Consider the following 21,247-nt stretch of genomic DNA (forward strand, 5'->3'; position numbering starts at 1 on the left):
CCAGAAGTGTGAACATGACAAATGCAATTGTCAATGAAACAATGAACTTCCTGAATGGCTGTTTGAATTCAACCTAACCACTGTCCCATTGTCACTGGTGTTTCAGAATGCTGGAATTGGAGAGTGAGGAGTGGGGGGTGTCACAGTACACTGTTGGCTGCAGTGATATGAATGACAGAATTTTGTCACAACCCAGCTTTCTGTTTGTGTTGTCACCATGAAATGAAGGATGATAGTACGAAACAGACAAACAAGTTCACCTTGGTTCTATTTGACTTGATTCCTTCCACAATCTGTTCAAACTGCTTCAAAAACTGTTCCTTGTTGGATATCGATGACATCGCCCTGTAAGACAGAGACAAACACTGTAAGGCTAACTGCAGTCTCCTGTTTGTAATTATAGTTACACATCATGTCTTTGAAATCAAATTTTGATTTTGTGAATTTAGCAAATTCAACTACTTTTCAACTACCCCATGTGTACACATGTGTATGGAAATATGTGTGTTTCTGTGTGCGTTTGCACACGGTTTTGTTTGTACCCTGGTCAATTTGAATACTTGGTTTAACCTATTACTATTATAGTATCTACACTATCATCATGATAATTTCTTTCCTATTTCTATTTGGGTCGGGTCCTACTAATTACTGCCCGTGACTGCCCGTAGCTGCCCGAGGACTGCCCGAGAACTGCCCGAGGACTGCCCGAGGAGCAAGTAGGCCTAATTTCGCCAATTTTAACACTAAGCCAATAGCTTGAACTTATATTATGCCTGGCTAACCAAAAATATCATTGATTTAGTGTTTTCTTTAGCGGCTTTAGAACCCGAAAGACGCCGGGCTTTCGACGAGAAAGACGTCCCCGGCTTGATTGTGAGATCATACCATTCAGTGCAAGGGTGGTAGGCTATCAAGCTGTACGGCGAGGTTATTGTACCACCTCTCGGACTAAATTGTATGATCTTACTATTAAGCTGGCGGATGTCCTTCGAGCGGGGCCGTCTTCAGAGTTCCAAAACCGCCGGAGAAAACATCAGGTTAACGCCAAATCAATGATATTTTTGGTTGGCTGGGCATGATATAAACTGAACCTATTGGCCTAGTGTTAAAATTGGCGAAATTTGGCTCACTTTTTCCTCGGGCAGTGCTCGGGCAGTTCTCGGGCAGTCCTCAGGCAGCTACGGGCAGTCACGGGCAGTAATTAGTATTTCTATTTGTAACCATCGGTCGTTTCCAACCAACTCTCTCTTTATCCAATGATAAAATTGGCCCCACATTCAAGGGACAAAGGAGGGGATTTCACATCTCTTGTTCACTCACAAACAAAGCTTACATGAGATACCTTCTCCTCCCATACAAATAATTCATGGATTTCACTAGTTGGAGTTTGGAGGTCAAAGGTTAAGTTCAAGAGCACTTACTGAGTGAAGTTGTCATGGATTGAATTGAGTAAGTTGACTTCTTTCTCCAAATACAGCTTGGTGTCGTCCAGTGTGTTGTAGAGAGTGTAGAACTGTTTGGTTTCCGTGTGAGTTGAACCCACTGAGGGAAAGACATGGACAATTCAATGAGAGACATTTGTTACAGTCTGCAGCACAACAGATCTATTTGTTATCTTTAAACCCCTTGCACTGCCAGACTTTGGAATGTCCCAATTGTTTTCAATATGGTGATCGGACCGTCACACATATAAAATGGGGGTGACAGGGTGAGCTGCTTATGCAAGGAAAACTGTCACTGGGCAAGTGCTTGTAATATGTGTACATCACTTTCAGGGCTAGTACATGTTACTGATCTTGTATTTGGGACCTCAGAAATTTTTAGCATAGGCCAGTAATAGAAACCCCCCCCGGCCTTTTAGTAAAAGATGGACAATTTATTCAGGCATTATCTGCAGAAACTAGTAGTGTACATGAGGTAGGGACAAATTTTACAGTATTTTGTCAAATCATCACTGTCAACTTTGGGCAAACATAACTTTTCTGTGGACGTAAGGAGGAAACGCTATATTGTCATGATTCTGCTGCTACATCTAATATTAGAAAATCTATCAAAATTAAAATAACCATCACCATTCGTGATTTTTGCTGGTGTTAAATAAATATTGCACCCATAATCTTTGGTCAAATTCTACATTTCATATTCACAAATCATATTTGCGTTTATATCTTCCAATAACAATTATAACATAGTGAAACTCGCCTGTGATTTGATGAATTAAATAGAATGTCAACATGTTACAAACCTTGATTATAAAGTTCAACGAATCTCCTTTGATATTGGCTTAGTTCTGCTCGAGATGGCACTTCATCTATCTTCCTCTGCAGAACTGAAATTTCTCGGTTTTTGCGTGCCTGTTGGAGAGAAAGAATTTTTACAAGGGGTTCAAATTTTGGTTTGGGGGGCCTGAAATATGGCATTGGAGGTAACTCTAGTCAACAAACACAAGTCAATCACTGAAGAAGAAAGGTATTTATATTACAGCAGTATTTTGGAAAACATATAAAATATGCCTTTTCTGTAATCGAGAGAGAGAGAGAGAGAGAGAGAGAGAGAGAGAGAGAGAGGGAATGAGAGAGATTTTGGACATGAAACAAACAAAATACATGTATTTTTTTATTCCCAGCAAGAAATTGTTGAAACTTTTATGCTGACCAGTAGAAGTCGAATCTTCTGTAATTTTTCTTTGTCAGACTTGTATTGTTTTTCAATCAGCTGGCTTCTCTCATCATCTTCTGTGTCCTCTCCGACATCACCTTTCAGTTCAGCGATCTGCTGTTGAAGTCTGGCCAGCTCTTCCTACGAAGGAAACCATTCATATACCTAGTTATTCTGTGAGGCCATCGTGTTCGTAAATGCTACGGTGTATTGTCAGAAACACCATACTTATTTCTAACAATGGCAATCATAGAGCTATTAGGAGTATGCCTCCTAATGTTGAACTCAGATGACCAGAGAAGAGTTCTTGTTGTGGCTGTGGATTAACCTGTTCACCCCCAATTCCCTGTAAACAGGTCCACACTTACCATTGATAACAATGGATTTGGACCAAACCATAGTGGTGAAAGGGTTAATGTCTGCAAATGATCCACTGAGGGGAACACAGAGGGGTCTTTTTCATACTTTAACCTGTTCACCCCTCATTCCCTTGTTTCGTGAGCCGCAAGACTCACTCGTCAGGAGACTAAACTGGTGTGAATATACACCTACATGGGGTACAAATTGCTGATTACGCAGGTGGTGGAATGTTGGTTGAGATTGACAGCATCCAGACAGTATCCATCCAGAATGTTTTACGCTCAACAAAAGAAACGAACTTGTGTCCTCATGCCGTCACAGAAGCAAGGCATTGTTATGCAACAACTAGTAACTTCCAAATACATCCCACTACGTAAATCAGTCCTCTCTTTGGAAATGAATATTAATAACAGCAGCAATATATTGTTATGCAACAACTGTCAATCTCAACCAACATTCCACCATCTGCGTAATCAGCGATGCGTACCCCATGTAGATGTATATTCACACCAGTTTAGTCTCCTGACAAGTGAGTCTTGCAGCTCATAAAACAATGTTGTAGAGATGAAATTGTAAAATCATTTCTCCAACAACCCATACATATCTTGCTCTACTTTTGCATTGAGCACTTTGTATTGGACAAGGCGAATCACATACAGTATGCTATGGCAAATTCACCAACTTTTGTAAATACAGTGCATGTGCTGTTTTCATAATGAGTTAATCAAATTGACATTCAGAAATTTCCACAGTATGAGTGAATTGCCTATGTACTTGACCAATATCACAACAATGATATCAAATTAGTTACTGCTGGAAAACTTGATTTACTGTTCAACGTCCTAAAACAAACTTGTGTGTCAACATGAAGGAGAGAAAATTTGTGACGGAACTTACATTATCAAACTAAGTGCACATGTATATAGGCATGAAATTTTGTAAGTCTCTGAAGTACACTGTGTACAACATGTTTTTTGCAATTCTCTTGGAAAATACTTTTGTTTCTGGTTCCTTTACCTTGCAGTGTGCACGGAATTCTTGTTCTTGTTTCTTGAGGTTCTCGTTCATTGCCACCAGTGACCGCAAAGACTTCAGTATTCTGAAACACAGAAATACCATACATCACACTAACCAGTACTATATCATAATGTTACAGAACACAAGTAGTCTTTTTTGAAAAAATATCAATAGTCATTGATTTACGGTTTTTGAAGCTTGGATTCACTCACTCAGAGTTTTCTTCAGTTTCCATCTCTTCCAACTTGGCCATTTCTTCGTCAACTTTGGCACAGGTCAGTTTGATCTGAAAAGGAGAAGGCACAAGTTTTACTTTTAAATCTTCAAATTCAAGGGTTTCTGCCTCAAATGGACAATTGACATAAGATGACTTTCAAAGGGTGGAACACAGTCTACATCACATAATTTATGTTTTGCGCCCAAGAGTGTTACTTACCTGGCATCAATACAATAGCTTCTGTGTATGTGGGCTCATCAGAGGTGAGCAAATGAATTCAGATTTTTGGACTGTAACATTTTGAAGGACCGATATGGATACAGTATGTTATCCTCAAACCTTGTTTCATAGTCTTACATGCAGTTTTATCATACACTTCCATACCATCAACTGGTTTGCTAGAATCCCGGAATAGTGTATTCACTGATTCAGGTTACATACGCAGTCCTAAGCCTCTGACCAAAGGAAGTGCCCACCCCATGACTCAATTTTTGGACAGAAGAGAGAAGAATATGTGTAGAGCAAACAGAAGGTATTAAAACAGAAGTACTACAAAACATGTAGTGTTGCAGCATTCGTAGGATAGATACTTGAGACATGCAACTAATCAACCATAAATTGTTTCACCTTTGACAACAACATAAAATGTATGGATGAAAAAACAAAATTAAAGCGATAAATATGGTAAACAAACAAAGATGAAAATGTTGACATTCTCACCTCTTCCATTCTCTTCTGTGTTTCTTGATAACTTTGTTGCAGCTTTTCATGGTTGCTTTTCACCTGAAATTCACCATAGGGGAAGACGGGGAAGAAACATTATTTCTCTGAAAAGTGAGGACTGTTCAAAACACAGGGCAAGTTTGTTTTCTGATGCCATCTTTGAAGAACTCATACTTAACATAACATTTGGTGGAGGTTGATGGACTGGTTTATAATGACATCATAGTTCAATCATCAATATGCAAAAAATTAATTATATATATGAATATTTTTGTGAAACTTTTGGAAATTACTCTAACACAGGAATGGTGAAATTGGTACTTTGTCACCACCAGTCTTTTCTGGTTTGAACAATAAAAATCCCAAGGCAAACTATCCAGCCACATGCCTGAGTAATTGAGACAGGAATGCGAAGACAACTTTATCCAACTTTTTGTAAGCTGCAGCAGGCGTCACGTGCAAACAAGCCTGCATGATCAGCATTAATATCAACACCCACTCTTGATATTCAATGATTTACACTTGTCTTCCAACATTTCAAATTAGAAGATTGTAACATTTGCTGGCGACAGACAATATTTAAAATAGAAATAATTTAATATGTTTTGGATCATATAATTTTGAATTAATGCAATTCTCAATCCCACCTCATCAAATTTCTTTTCCTGGACTAGGATTTGTTTGTTGAGAGATGCAATCTGTCTCTTGTGTGCTTGGGCTCCAGTCAGTCGCTCTGGTCTGTCCTCCGTGCTGAGTTCTTGTTGCTGAAAGTTAACAATATGAATTCCTGATGAGATACACTAAGACAAGTGATATGCTTGTGTTCAGATCTATAAGATTTCACAACACTCCGAGCTTGACAGTAAGATCACATAAACAGGAGAATGATCACAAAAGATGATAAAATGAATACATACAAACATTTACAAGACAAAAATTTATTTCCCTTGTCTGTGCCAAATCTCACACTTGAGTGATGTGTTTGTGTAAATGATACACACTCTGGGAGCAAATCAAGACTGTTATTGAATTGAGGAACAAAAATGCTGGACAAAAATCATCAAAATTTATAATCATTGAGGCTGTCAGCTTTATACTTGTTTTGTGAAGTCATAGATACACTTTTGAGTATCTCCAGGGAAAGTCTGATGCATCTTCAAGTCTCCAGTAATGTGTTCCGCACAGCGCATCTCAAGATTAGAATGCAAGTATAAGATGACATCTTACCTTATCTGCATAATGAGAGGCTATTTGCTGGATTTCTTCAGATTGCAAGCCAACGATAGAACCAACTGCACTGACCGTGATTTGACCCTGTGGAAATACAATTTAGTAATGGTTAAACAGTACAGGTTACAGTGTTCATGGTACTTGCTATCTTCACACTACCAAAGGGATGCACGCAGTCACTTCTGATATAGTTTTCATTATTTTAGTTCAAGACAACAAACACTTTTCTTATATTCTTCTCCATTAAGCCTGTTGAAAAAATATTAGCCTTGCCAACACAATGTGTTGTGTACAATGTATATTAGACTGAAAGAACCGTTGCTCGAGGGTGCTCTCTATGTTTCTCTTGTAGAGCACGCCCTTGAACGACGGCTCTTTCAGTCTAAGTGTATATATGCAATGTTATTGTAGACAACGGAATTCTAGTCCAGAATATCATTTAAGTTGTCAATGATAACACTTGACATTAAACACATTAGTTGTATTGACAAGTGGAACCCTTCGCATTTCAACATGATTTCGGAGTGGAAAAAGAAACTGAGTTTCGCCGACAGGACATAAATACTGGAAAATACATGCTAGTTTACAGCTAATTTGGATATGAAACTATGATTTTTGTGTTTGTTTGTTGCTAGTTTCATACCTCTTCAGTGACTGACATTCCCTTCATGAGGTCCTTGATTCGTTTCTCATCCACAGCGTTGGAAACTTCCTCATCCTTGCCGCCTCCGACAATGCCAGCAACAGCTTTCTTCTTATCATCCAGACCTTCCTTGGCAGATTTAGATGGCTGGGCGATGCCAAATTTCCTGTGATGAAGTGAATGAACATGACACACATATTGAAATCGGCAAAAGTCAGCAAATACAAAAAAAAAATTATTTTGCCGAAATTAAAAAATTTCCTTCTACCCTTTGCAGAAAGATTTGTTGCTCTAATATTGCTCATATATTTATTTGGGTCTGAAACTCTTTCTCAACACGTTTTTTGCACAGATTGCAAATCATGCTAAATAATATGCTGAGATGAAATATTAAGAATATTTGCTGGAAAATTATTTTCTTACTTCATGCGTTCCAAATTTTCGATGTCAGAAAACTACATCATCAAACTTCATGCCATGGCACAAGAATGACCTAATATTCATACAAAATTTTGTTTTTATAAGTGATGATGTCATATGTGTTCTTTTATATATGACACGTCAGATGCAATGTTCTGGAAACTAAAAAGTCAATAACTTCTGTATGGGACACTCATAAAGAAATATCAATAAATTCAATAAGTCTGTGATGTTGTCGTTGTTACTTAACATTCCTTGTTTAGAAATCACCAGAAATTTCAGTAACATGGCAGTAGACGCTAGGCCCTTTTGATCAATGAACAAAGAAACAGTGGTACAAATTCACTGTTGCTACTCACTTTCCGTATTCAAGTAGAGTTGAATGGATCCTCATCTCCTCATCCTGACTTCTTAAACCGTGGGATCTACGATAACGTCGTCTGGGTTTGTACGAGCTCTTGATGTTCTTCACAGAGTCAAAGCATTGATCCTTCCTCTCCTCAAACTCATCATCCTAAAGAATGAAAATGATCTAGCGTGATTTTCTACAAAATCAACAGGCTAAAGTATGTCACTGGAGTCAAAAGTTGTGCTGGAGTTAAAAACCGGGGTCAACTGTCAATGTTTTCTCAATCAAACAAATAAACAAGGTGAAAAAAGTGGGTCGTAACCATAGTAGATATGTGTATACCCTTGTTATGAAAGTAACCCCTCCCCTCCCCCACCCCCCTACTTATACTATATGTAATATGGATTGCAATTGCTTTTATGACACCCTTGTTATACAGAGGTAATCCGGTTTTTTGCAAAATGTTCCATAAGGATTTGATAAACTGCGTAACAGTGATTAAATATATCAATGCGCCATTCGATGATGAATGTCGTTCTATTTTTTATCTAATATACCAGTAGAAATATAGCATACAATTGTCATTTGTATGTTTTGGAGTGAAAACTAATTAAGAGAGGCATGTAATGAAAACATTATAGCTCAAACAAGGGACTATGTACCCTCGAGGCTGGAGACCGTTTGCCCCTCCTTATATCTGGCAAATGGTCACCTACCCTCAGGCACATATTCCCATGTTTGGGTTACAATGCATAATACTGTACATGATATGAATCGCAATGTGTTCAGAATGCCTGATTCAAGAATGCTACTCTACGATGAATGTTGTATCAGGACAGGTGTTACATTTTGCACAGCTATGAAAAAAAGATGGAAGACTGTGAGATCAAACAGAAAAATATGTTGTTGACCTTGATTGTTGTCAGTTGACCATCATTTTAGAGTACACACATCAGTTATCCAATCACATTGTCCATCTTACCTGTGGTGTGCTGTAGTGTTTACTGAACTGTGACACAGAAAAAGCTCGGTTGTAGTCTCCAAGTTCCTCCCTGGTCTCTATAGCTTTCTTCACAAGCCACTGCAATGAAATGCCATTATCAAAAGAGACTGGTCACTCGATTGACATTATTTTTGAAAAGAAAAACATATCATCGATGAAACTTGGTTCACACTTGATTCGATGTGGCAGGCCAGAGTGAGTAAACTTAACTATGTTTACCCCTGGGAACATGCATACTAAGTTTCAAAGCGATTGGACAAGCAATTTCAGGGAAAATGATCTTTTGACCAAAAATGGGAAAAATTACCCAAAAATGAAAATATGAAAAAAATCACCCACATTTGAGGATACTCAACTAAGGTCACCTCTTGGTACATGCATACCAAGTTTCAAAGCAATCAGAATATTAATTTAGAGAAAATGATTTTTTGACCAACAAGTTATCGTTGATGACACAGTCCACATTACAAGTCCTTGGAGAAGATAGAGTCCTGTTCATTAATTGGGTCTGTGATTAAAGATGAGTTGCATGGTGGTGAAAACGTTAAAACATTGTGGGCTTCCACCCTAATTACAAATTCCATTAAATACGTTAACTAGTAATAAATTGACTGGATGTTGCCAAACACTTTTGCATTCTATCATGACACTGAAAGATAATCACATGTACCACCATTTTTCATACACAATACCGCTAATATAGTGTCAAATGTGAGCTAAAAATTTAAATTTAGTAGTTGTAATGTTAAGTTTTCAAGTCACACATGACTTGGAATTACCAGTCTATTATACAGTGAGCAGTCTAAGTTTTCAGATTAAATTTGGGAATTTCTGGACATTTTTGGGTGGAAGTCATATACCTGTACACGTAAAAATTTCTTGCGTTAAAGAAGTTTGTTGATTCAGAGGTGTGTAAATTGAAATATGAAGGAACAAAGCAATCAAGGCTAAAATCTAAAATAAGTCATTACATTATTTTGATGACATTTCAAATATAAATACTTCATTTTCCCTAATCACACACACAAACTGGATTGAACTGCACAATATAACTTGAGGAATAGTCCAATCCAAGTGAACAATAAAAGTCACCTGATCATGAATATCGCATAGTATGTTACAACGCACAAGTTGTCAGAACACTACACAAATACCTGCGCAAAGACTAGATTTTCGTCTCATTATTTTTGATAGTGAGGTCGGAATCATTCATGAAATATACATGAATGGAGAGCGAGTGAGAAGAAATTGACATACCTGTACAGTTGGATAGATGTGGATGAAATCCAATCCTTGGATCTGATGAGGCTCCAGTCGATGTGGACACTTCATCCGTGGCAAGACACGCACAATCTTCTCTGTCAGTGCGCTACAATGACACAAATAAAGACTCAGTGATGTATTTGCACATTTGAACATTGAGAACCAAGAATATTTTCCGACACTGTGATAATCTGTAACTCACATTCTTCTATCTGTACCTATTTGGAAATTTACATGTCAAGTGACAGCTTTACATTCTGAGTATAAGCTGATGTTGAACACATTGAATTACTATATTTTATTCAAAGTAGGAAGGCACTCGCACTAGAATACAACAGAAAGCATACCCTTTTACGATATCTGATCTCCTATGTTAATCCTTATCAAGCCAAATTTATATGTCACCATCAGGTTGAGTTGGTTAAAAACCAGAGAGGCTAGGCATATCCAACATGTTGCATTTCAACAAAGACTTGAAAATTTGAAGGCCCATGAAAACACAGATACTGTAAACAAGAACCGGCCACAACATACTATGCAAAGTATGTAAACATACTTTTTACTAATTTGGCAGGTGTGAACTGACAGGCAAGCCAGCACACGGGTTCCAACCAGGAATAGACGGTAAATATTACTCTATTACACTGCAAAATGTAAGGAGACATATGGATTGATAAATTTTGTACACTTTATCATTCAATTCAGTTACGTCATGTATAGACTGCTTAAAAGTGCACATTAAGATTGTAAGTGCTCATCTGTCAGAAGTTACTATTAAGTATCTTACATCTTTTGACCGATGGTAGAATTCTCCTGGAAGAGCAAATCAACGTCCACATCAAAATTACATGTTGTGATGCACCATGTCATTCCACCGACCACCTGCAAGGACAATGTACATCATTTGAGATTTGACCTTACACCTCTTGTAGTCATAGTAACGATACTTCCTCTTCAGTTACAATGCAGTTTCAAATGTATAAGAACATGCACATCTTATCAATATAAATCTATCAAACATTTCCATAAACAGAAGAATAAACAGAATAAACTGCAAGCATATATTTATCGTCTTATGTATGTTCATGCTTGAGGAATGTATACTTTTTTGATTTGAAATGAGTGAAATCATTAAAAGGTGCCAAATTAAGACTTCAGAAAAAAAGGAACTTGTGAGCAAATTGTTGAAATTTGCCCATCTTTACTGATCTGATCAGACGATAGAGAAGATTATAAATTTTGATGGACGATAATACAATGATATACATCTAACAATGTGACCATCAACCAAGATATCACTCACAAGATGTGATAGAATTTCAAATGGCTATTAAAGGTGGTGACAGACAAACCTTGTCAAAGGGTGACAGTCCCTTGATGCGAGCTCTGAAGTAACCAGCAGCAAGCAGCAGTTCTATGGTCTCTTGCAACTTAATGTGCTGCTCTTCATCTTCACGAACTTCAGCCTAAATGAAGAGGGGGAAATACAAATAAGAACACGCATGATGAATCAGCCAAACAATTGGAGCAAACAGATGAGATGGAGGCCATAGTTGCTGACTCTTCCATGTCTTTGAAGTTAAATTGAACGTAGTGGGTCTCTCTTGGTTTGACTCAGTGTAAATGCAAGAAATATGTTTGGAAATGTTTAAGCTTATACTAGAACGTCAGAACTAGATTTTCATTCACATTAAATATAAATTGGCACTACCTGACCTTTTCCTTCCTAAATGGTTGTGTATGTTCAAGATTTTGTGTTGTTTGCTCATTTATTATCTTGGGGTTTGTACACAGGCTGTGAATATGTGCATGTCACATGTGAGGTATGGAGCACTTGTGATTGTTTCATAGGCACATAGGAATTTACTCCATGCATTCATGGAAATACATGTTCTTGGTACAGCATAAGTGATAGAGTGCCATCTGTATCAAAACAGCAATTTAACACTATGTAGTGTGAAACATGCACAATTTGTTACATTTAACTAGGATAATAACTGTCCATGGAGTAACACAAGAAGGTCACTAGGGTCTAATGTCAAGTCATTTCTCTGGGAGCTTGATACAGTCTTAAGCCACAGCCCTACACAAAACTCGCCTATGCTTCAACTGGCTGCATGCTGTCATTGTAGTTTCCTATCCTAGCCCTTTTGGCAGGTTGCCTTCTCGCCGACTTGGCTTTGATTGCAACAATGATTGCTGCTAGTTATCCAGCATATCAGAGAAGATTTATTATCATACACAGAAATAGGTGTCTCTATCTACATATAAAAAGACAGTTTTTGATGTACGATCATCTGCTATGAAGACTGATGTAGTGATGGAATGCAAATTGGGGAAATTCGACTTCCTGTCACTCTGTACAGTACACCACAGGGACAGTGCCGACAATATCAAAGCGCATGCATTAAGTTAAAAATTTGTTTCTGTCTTCAGGGATCATCGTCAGCAAATTCAATCTCCGCTCTGAAGTCCATACATGTACAAGAAATTGTCGAGAAATGTTTCCTACGGGCCGGCTAGGCTATGTCCATTGGGCAGTGGATATTCATTGCCTGTGTATGAATGAGCAGTAAAACATTCTGTTTCATCTAATTCTTATATATCATGGGAACTAAAAACTAACCTGTGAAGGTGGAGCATCCATGCTTTTTAAGCTGGTGGACTGCTTGTCCGCTGAGTTCTTCAAGACGGCGAGTTTATTGCAGCACCGCCTCTTTCCTTGTGATGTTGGCAGTACAGCTGAATCGTCACGAGTCAGAGTGCTGTCGAACTTTAACCTCGGAAGAGCGCCCCCAACAGCCGTATTTGCATACCTAGAAAGTACTTTCGTCTTTTCCAACCTAGCATTGACCTTGCACTGACTGAAACGAAACGTTTAGTCTTTTAGGTCTGTCGTGTACGAGTAGCGAAATTGACAGTTTGGCATTGAAGCTTTTCTATCTTATATTTATAGAAAATAATTAAAATCCTGATTGGGAGGTGTCAACCATTTGGTGTCACACAAATGCATCTTAGGGCAGAAACGACCATAACTTCTATGCCAAAGACTACAGTTGGTATAAAATATGTTTGTGTCAAGCGGAGAAGTTGAGTGGGAGAAATATATAGATGATTTATTTCTCTTTAAAGTCAAACATTAATATGTTTCTAATATGTAACAATCTTACTACTTTCTTATTACATTTATGTAATACATGAATGTGAAAAAAAGGCTCATCCAACAACTTCTGCAATAGATGGAATTATATTTTACCCTTCACATTCTTGAAGTTTGTTGGAATTATACTGTGGTTACAGTGGAACAAGCCAAGTGGTGGTCCTTCATTAAGGCAATTTGCACCTAAAAAGTGAAAGACTTAAACTTTTGCTCAAACTGTCCTCAGCAAAACTTTCGGCCATTCTTTAAAGTCCCACTAGCTGTATCTTTTAGCATTATTTTTATGATTTTACTTCCAAGCTAAAATAAGTTTGTGAGAATGTACTAATTAAGGTGTGTGTATACACTTAGTATTAACTACCCTTTGGGACTGTATATGCAACTTTGAACAAGATAAAGATTACACTGTGATTAAACATTTGCCCAAAACATTACATGCAGCCCCATGTGGAAAAGCAAAAGCCGTGAATACTGTGCATATCTCCACTGAAATCTTCACATAAACTGCACAGAGTAGTCCAATGTAGTGCATAGGGGTGAATGTTTTCAACTGTGACATTGTATGTTCTGTTTCCTTTGTAATATTACCAATTTTTGAAAATGGTGAGAAATCAAAATGATCATTAAAATTTGAAGTTTTCAAATATTTGACGAAGGAATGGTTTCCTAATGCAGTAAAAGCATATCCCTTCAAAGGGTAGAATTCAGAGAAAAGTAGGAGAGGATAGGAAGATATTTTGAGGTCAACAAATTTCAAGAGTTACAGCGAGAGTAAGGCTTAAAAAAGCAGCAATAACAAGTCATTTTCAATGACAGTCCCTGTCAAATGTAAATTCTGACAATGTACTGATGTAAAAATCTGATTGGAAATGCACTTTCCGAGTCCAGAAGTGGCTCATGGATACAACAATGTGTATTCTTTGTCTTTGGATAAAGTATTGAAATATTGAAATTGTCTTGTTTTCATTTGAATAAATGAGATCTGGGGTGAATTTGATTTGCACAATAATGATTGGCCAGTCACATAATCATGATTGTGTTTCCATATGTCTAATAAAATTATGATTCTAAATCACAAGAGTGATCACAGGATGGCGGATAGCAAAAAGGGTCGGTACTGAAGGCTGAAACAGCGGTAATTTTAAAGCCTTCAAAAGAGGAATTTGACTTGGACAGCAATCAGATGATGTTACTTTAATCAGTTACTGCTACATCAAATATATGATAGCTAAATTGATAACAAAATTGGAGAGAAAAACATTTATTTGTTCAGTGTAGATGTACACAACAGCCTGAACAGGCACTATTGGAGTGCGGTACAATAACCTATTACAAATAACATACATTTGATGAAAACACAAGCTATTAAACTATAACAATGAACAATAGAAGTACCATAGCCAGTCGCTCTTTACTGGGCAGGCTACGGATGCTACAGCTATGCAGAAATGCTCCAACACTGAGGGCAGCAATATCATCTGAACATGATCATGCTTGTGAGTCTTGTTTACGGCCTCAATTTCGATTATAATGTCACAGATTTCATAATCTTTATCATATAAATCAAAAGTGCCAAAAACATTGGAAAAGAGATAAATGCCTGTAGAGGGCACTATCACACACAATTTTGCATGACTATTTGTGACTGTAGGTGGTATGCTACGGTGGAATTAAATGCATTTTTATTAATAGTTTATGGGGGCTGGCACTTGACAATGTACAAAGAAACTGAATGGTATTATATACCTAATTAGTTATGGATATACTGGTGTTTTATCCAACCGACATGTCATTGATTGGTTGTTTGCAAAGCGTACAATTTACATAACAAAGAGCACCACTGGTTATCTTTCAAGAAAGGTTGGATTATATAAAATTACTGCTGCCTGGCTTTTTCATCGTGTATGCAACTCATAAATACTTGAAGCTATCTTGAGTAAGCGTATCTATATGCTGACTTTGCAGAGTATAACAATTCTTGAGTTTAGCCATAGACAGTCTTGCTTCTACTGTCTTTGGTTTTGTGTTCTCTTCAACAGTGCTGTGTAATATGTCAGTAAAACAATCACTGTTCTAAAACTTCATGTGCGTTCAAACATCATCATGACGACTGAGTCACATCAGGCTCACACAGATGTACATGATAACTCTGTTTTTACATTTTCATTGTCAGACTGATCTGTGAGTTGGTATAACAGGTGTTCAAATACTATCACTGATAAACCATACGGTTCTATCTTCTGACATACAGCTGGCTGTGCCATACTTGAGGTCTCTCAGGTAAAGAACTGGGTCATTCCATCCACAATTTTAAAACGGCTTCAACCTGAATCCTCAGTTTAGAGATTAGCATGCATTCTCAACTGAAGAAGTCCACATCTTCCATTCCCTCTGGCATGTACACAAGTGGTTTTCTAGGATCATATCCCTTTCCATAACCCAGTCGTTTCATCATGCCGGTTGGTGCATTCCGTAGATGCAATGGAACACCTGGCAGAGGTCCTTCATGGTTTTCAATGGATGCCTTCGCTTTCTCCAAGGCTACATAGACTTCATGTGATTTAGGTGCCCTGGCTAGATATACTGCACACTGTGCTAGGAAAACCTGGTAAATTAAAAAGAGCATTATCCTATATTGGCAACATTTCTAACTGAGATCTGAACGTAGCTATCAAGATGACCACATTTGTAAGGTGTGCAGAAATATGGAAAAACATCTGGAATTGATCCTGGACCACCTATTACTTTCCATAGCATGGTCAGAGAGTGTTGACAAAACCACTGAGTCCCATTCCCATTAAAGAAAGTTGGCCATCACAACATTCCTTGGGATGATAACGGCAGTGAGCAGCAGAGAATTGCAACATGCAGATAACCATTGAAAATCACTTGGTTTTAATTTTATTTGTGTGTCATTGTTTTCAAGAAACAGGTCAACTTTGTTAGGCACAGTGAGGCATTTCATGGCATATGTGAATTCAGGTACACATATAAAACTGCATGGTACAAGCAAACTAAAACAAACGTGGTAAAGAATACGACAAATCTAGGTATGCATTTGTTCTCCAACAAAGCAAACATGTTCTAAAGCCATTACAGCCTGTTCAATACCTACATCACATTCTGGCATGCCCACAAACTGACATGCTTGGAAAGTTGATACTGCCATACCTAGGGCTTGTGGATCACCCAAACCTGTAATGACAACAACAACAGAAATTAGAATAAACAATTGCATTCACATACATATACTTACAAACAAAATAAAACATATGTACAAGTTTTGATATCACAGTGACTAAACGTACCAATATCTTCACTAGCAGTTCTCACAAGACGTCTTGCTATGTACAGAGGATCCTCACCACCCCTGAGCATCCTGGTCACCCAGTACAGGGCTGCATTGGCGTCTGATCCACGGATTGACTTCTGCATGGCAGATATGCAATTATAATGCTCCTCTCCTGTAAAAGAAAGATTCATGATGTTTGTATAAAAGCCAAGATTCAATTTGTATTAAATGGCTTGGTGTTACAGCACATTCTTTGGTAATTCTGATTACTGACCGATAATTTTTCATAAAAGGATACATCCAAGTTTTACTTCCATTATACTGAAATGGAAAATGATGTCTGTCATATCACCATGATCTCAAAAATTTTCCTCTGAGGAGCGAAGTACCTTTGACGGGCAGCCCAAGAAGGGCAGAATTTATAGAGGGTGCCCAGTTGATAGATAAGAAAATATTTGATAGGAAAAAAGCTAGTCAAAAGTAGTGAACAGCTGGTATGTTTGACTATTGTCAAGCTGAAAATGAACAGCCTAACTTTGCTTTTTGGCTTAAATTTTTTAGAAGAGCAAACACATTCTGGGAATGTGAAATGTTTCCGATTTGACTGAGAAAGGTTCAGTCAGACTATTATGGGACATTGGGTGGAATGTTCAAATCAGAAAGTTGGTATTGGACCATACCTGCTCTGTCATAGAGGATGTGAGATCTTTGTAAACCATCTTTGATATGATCAAGTCCAATGACAACAACCTCACCACCACCACCATCTGTTGAGTCTCTTTCACCATCTCCCAAATCAGGACAACTGTTCAAAGTAGCGTGGCTGCTGCCATGAGATATCTGATGAGAGGCCTTCTGTGATTGGACAGCAATCTGCAGACTGTTGAGAGCCGCTCTGGCATCGCCATCACACAGATGAGCCAGTGTTGTGAGAGCGTACTTCTCAATGTAAAAATCTATCCTGTAAAAAATGGTAAAATACTTGTCATATTTTTATGTTCAGACTATCACATGGTCTTTATGATTTTCTATTCATCTTGTAAAGACCTCTGGATTCAAATATTTGAAAATCTTTCCACAAAAGACACAAAACAGGAACTCTGAAAGTGTAAAATGTTTTAATTAAAGGTATTTATTCCCTCTTGGTTTGACTTGACATAACAGGTACTATTTAAAAATAATTGTCCTCAGCATATATTAATTCAGTGAACATTGACGATGAATGAAATTTACAATGATGATTTTTTGCCTTGACAAGAATGCCATGTCAGCACTATGACCGTTACTCATTTCTCTACAGTAACACAATTTTGCAATATGAAAACATTTTCCATTAAAGACCAAATTGACTATATATATATATATATATATATATATATATATATATATATATTATATATATATATATATATATAATATATATATATATATATATATATATATATATATATATATATGTGTGTGTGTGTGTTGTATATATATATATATATATATATATATATATATATATATATATATATATATATATATATATATATATATATATACACACACACACACACACACACACACACACACACCCTGTCGCATACTGATAGATATGGAAACTTCATCAAATCTGAAGCCTCTAATATGCCAATCACCAGAAGTATTTCCATACATTTTTTCTTTAAAACTAAAAAACAAAATTTATCATGGTCATTCTTTATTATCAGAGACAACAATGAGAATATGCCGTACAAAACTAACACATAGATAACCACTTATATTTGCCAGGAGTTCATGGTGCCATTTCCTACAGGTATACTGACCTGTTTCCTTCTTCGTCGTCACTTATTTCTGAATCACTGCCCGGTTCTTCTCCCTTTTCCAGAATCTTTCCATGCAACGATGTCACAGCTCTTTCCAGAATGCTTTCCACGCTTTCAACCGACAGCTTTTCCAGGACCACCACCCGGCACCTACTCAACAGTGCCGTGTTCACTTGGAATGAAGGATTCTCCGTAGTTGCACCAATCAACGTTACGGTGCCACTTTCTACGTGTGGCAGGAATGTATCCTGGAAAATTCATACATTGGAGAACTATGAATTTCATTCATATGGACATACTCGTTTATTGTTCTGTCAGAGTCTCTGTACTTCTCTGAGATCTGTTTTTGAAGTTTTTATAAATAACAGTACATGCAAAAACACATGCCTGCTTCCCAGATTCAACTTATAGTGTCTTATTACGCTTTGACCCAGCTGGGCATCATGCATTCTATGCTCGTGGCAATGTCATCTGTTTGTTGGCATTCACAAGATTTTCACTTTATGGTGTCCACTGATACAGTCAAAACTATATTCCTGATTGCGATTCAGGTTTGTTACTTAATATAGCTGCATCAGACATTACTGCTTCAAATTTGGACAAATTTTATTGTTGCATGCGTGGCTGTTGTTGCAGCTGTACAGTAGTCTGAGCCATAAATTAGTGTGACTTGAGTATCCATTGTACCAGCTTTAATTTTCATCATTCTTTCGGAAAATGCAGACAAATATTTATTTCTGCATATTAATGAAAGCAAAATGACGTCATTTGCGATCAGCACCAGTACAACTACCGGTAGAGCAGCCTGAGTTTTTACAATAAATCTTTGAAGTATCACTTTAACCCTCTACCTATGATAAACTGCAGAATATTCCGTTTATGAAAAAGTCACTGACAGTTCGCACTACACCCACACAACATACCTGTTGTAATTTATTAAATCTGTGTATTTCATCAATAAAGAGGACTGTCTTCTTCTTGAACATAGTTTGTTCATTCTTGGCGACTTTGACAACCTCTTTGACCTCCGCCACATTACTGGTGGTTGCGGAAAGCTGTACAAACCTCATTTTGTTGTTGCTACGTTCCTTGATACTGTTTGCAATAATTCTGGCCAAGGTAGTCTGTGGTATTTACAATTTAATATACAGAAGGAAAAAAAATCACAGAAATTCTAAAACTTCAATAATTTAAAATCATTAAGGTAGTATGCGCCCCGTAAGTGAAAGACCTTAACTTTGCTGAAACTTTCCTGAATGAAACTTTCAACCATTCTCTTACCAAATAAAAAAAATTGGGGGTCACCGTGCAAAGTTTGGAACTAGTGATATTTTGCGATATTTGAAATTCAAAATGGCGGCCATTCCCATGTTTAATCTATCAAGAAAAAAATAAAATTTTGGATTTTCGAAAAACTAAGACAGTGAAGTTTTTCTTTCTCAAAGATCTTTAAAATAAGTCCCCCACAAGAGGTAGATCAGAAAAGAATTGAAGGAATTTGAGAGTCCAACTATCTGCCTCCAAGAAGCACTCTACCTTTTAATTATTTGTTTGGTTTTAATTTTGAAAAAAGTATAGGATGAATTGTTTGTCAGTAAATCAGTGAGGCTGCTCTGGAGATAGCTGCTATTTAGTTGAATTAAAAATAATTCTTGGCAAAATATATTGAGATACTTATCACCGCATTTTGTATCTCCAGCATTTGTAAATACTCTGCTGGGAAAAATACACGTATATATACAATTGACTTACCAATGTCAGCTTTGCAATTAAAGGTATACTGTCACCTGTTCCAATTTTGCCACAGTTACCATGGAAAGAGAAAATCTAACCAATCACAGATTTTAAGCGGGTGGCCGCTTTTTAAAAACAGCGCCCTCACATATGCATTTTGAATACCAAGGAACGCCCCTTTGACCATATATGGGCATATTTAGCTTACAGGTGACTGTATACCTTTAACGGCATATGTGACAAAATGATCTCTAACTAAGTCACACCTTTTTATTGTTTATTCCATCAAATCAAAATTGGCATGAATAGTTTTCTTGATGTGAAATCACCAAAGCCAGTATATCCCTGACCGTGCAGGTAGAAAGAAAGATTTCTACCTCCATGCCCTGACTCATCTCCCCCCCCCCCCCCCCCCCCCCCCCCCCCATCTAAAGAAATAAAAGACGCACCTTGCCACAGCCAGGGGGTCCCCACAGAATCATGGATGGGATTTCATTCGCTAAAAGAAGCGATCTAAGTAAAGTATTCCTTCCAACAGCTTTCTCCTGTCCGATGAATTCACCGAGAGAAGATGGTCTCATTTGCTCTGCTAACGGTGCAAAATTCGCCTTCGTTTGGCGTCCTGTACGGTTTGCTGCGGAAGACACAGCATCGTCATTGCCTCTGTCCGATCGACCTCCGAAGAACGGATGTGTTCGCTGTACCGACCTGTGTTGATTTGCCTGCCCGGCGCTGTTTCTGTCCTTACCTGGAGCGTTTTTAAATGATGGGCTTCCCAGAGATCCCCAAGCACTTGGCTTCTTGTCAGCCGGGCTTGTGGTAGCTTTCGACACGGTCTTCGAAGCAGTTTGTGAGATCGAAGGCCTGCTCGGTTCAGAGCTCGAGCCCACTTTGAGTCGTTTCCTGGCCGGGGGTTCATCGCAATAACTATCGTCATTGTTCGTCAGTAGCTGCTTTTCTTGTTGATCGCTCTGAGACTTTTCCAAGCATCTATCGACGTGCAGGTTTATGGCTGACATTGCATATTCTTTCCCACAAATGGGACATTGCATTTTCTGACTTCTTCGGTCGGCCATTTTGAAGGAAGTTGACAAAGTTCAGTTTTCGCGGCAGAAAAGTGGGCGGGGCCCGGCCCGCGCGGGCCTTTGAAATACAGCAGCGGCATTGGCTCCCTGCCACCATGCCTCACGCAGGAATGGACGGGTCCATCTATGACTCTGAATTACTGAGTGTCATATTTTTTAATTTTTATGATGAAGAACGGTAGTTATGAATTATTTTGCAATAAAATATTCCCAGAATGACAATATGAACATTGTGGGTGCAAAGTATAACCTGCTAAAACAAATGTATCTGTAACAACTCAG

The 21,247-nt window shown here is 37.8% G+C and overlaps 2 protein-coding genes across 2 annotated transcripts in view; both read right to left on the reverse strand.

The window, feature by feature from the left end:
- LOC139147966 (coiled-coil domain-containing protein 93-like) overlaps nucleotides 1-12,662 on the reverse strand; it is a 15,710-nt gene extending 3,048 nt beyond the window's left edge. The window contains exons 1-16 of the mRNA XM_070719219.1: nucleotides 12,510-12,662; nucleotides 11,236-11,349; nucleotides 10,671-10,765; nucleotides 9,878-9,989; nucleotides 8,600-8,698; nucleotides 7,628-7,782; nucleotides 6,849-7,014; nucleotides 6,203-6,289; nucleotides 5,623-5,739; nucleotides 4,973-5,035; nucleotides 4,248-4,321; nucleotides 4,036-4,117; nucleotides 2,656-2,799; nucleotides 2,246-2,354; nucleotides 1,422-1,542; nucleotides 261-345 (exon numbers count right to left, since the gene is read on the reverse strand). Of these exons, the coding sequence (XP_070575320.1) occupies nucleotides 261-345; nucleotides 1,422-1,542; nucleotides 2,246-2,354; nucleotides 2,656-2,799; nucleotides 4,036-4,117; nucleotides 4,248-4,321; nucleotides 4,973-5,035; nucleotides 5,623-5,739; nucleotides 6,203-6,289; nucleotides 6,849-7,014; nucleotides 7,628-7,782; nucleotides 8,600-8,698; nucleotides 9,878-9,989; nucleotides 10,671-10,765; nucleotides 11,236-11,349; nucleotides 12,510-12,530 (1,644 nt within the window). The 5' untranslated portion in view covers nucleotides 12,531-12,662. The remainder of the gene's footprint in view (nucleotides 1-260; nucleotides 346-1,421; nucleotides 1,543-2,245; nucleotides 2,355-2,655; nucleotides 2,800-4,035; nucleotides 4,118-4,247; nucleotides 4,322-4,972; nucleotides 5,036-5,622; nucleotides 5,740-6,202; nucleotides 6,290-6,848; nucleotides 7,015-7,627; nucleotides 7,783-8,599; nucleotides 8,699-9,877; nucleotides 9,990-10,670; nucleotides 10,766-11,235; nucleotides 11,350-12,509) is intronic.
- Nucleotides 12,663-12,975: 313 nt separating this feature from the next.
- Nucleotides 12,976-20,994, reverse strand: LOC139147967 (ATPase WRNIP1-like). The gene is made up of 7 exons (XM_070719220.1): nucleotides 20,330-20,994; nucleotides 19,070-19,270; nucleotides 18,147-18,394; nucleotides 17,016-17,296; nucleotides 16,352-16,507; nucleotides 16,159-16,238; nucleotides 12,976-15,648 (listed from the first exon to the last, which is right to left on the reverse strand). The coding sequence occupies exons 1-7, from the start codon at nucleotides 20,954-20,956 to the stop codon at nucleotides 15,403-15,405; spliced, it is 1,839 nt and encodes a 612-aa protein (XP_070575321.1). The 5' UTR covers nucleotides 20,957-20,994; the 3' UTR covers nucleotides 12,976-15,402.
- Nucleotides 20,995-21,247: the final 253 nt, after the last annotated feature.

This window comes from Ptychodera flava, chromosome 13 (assembly GCF_041260155.1).
Source record: "Ptychodera flava strain L36383 chromosome 13, AS_Pfla_20210202, whole genome shotgun sequence".
NCBI classification, from domain to species: Eukaryota; Metazoa; Hemichordata; class Enteropneusta; family Ptychoderidae; genus Ptychodera; species Ptychodera flava.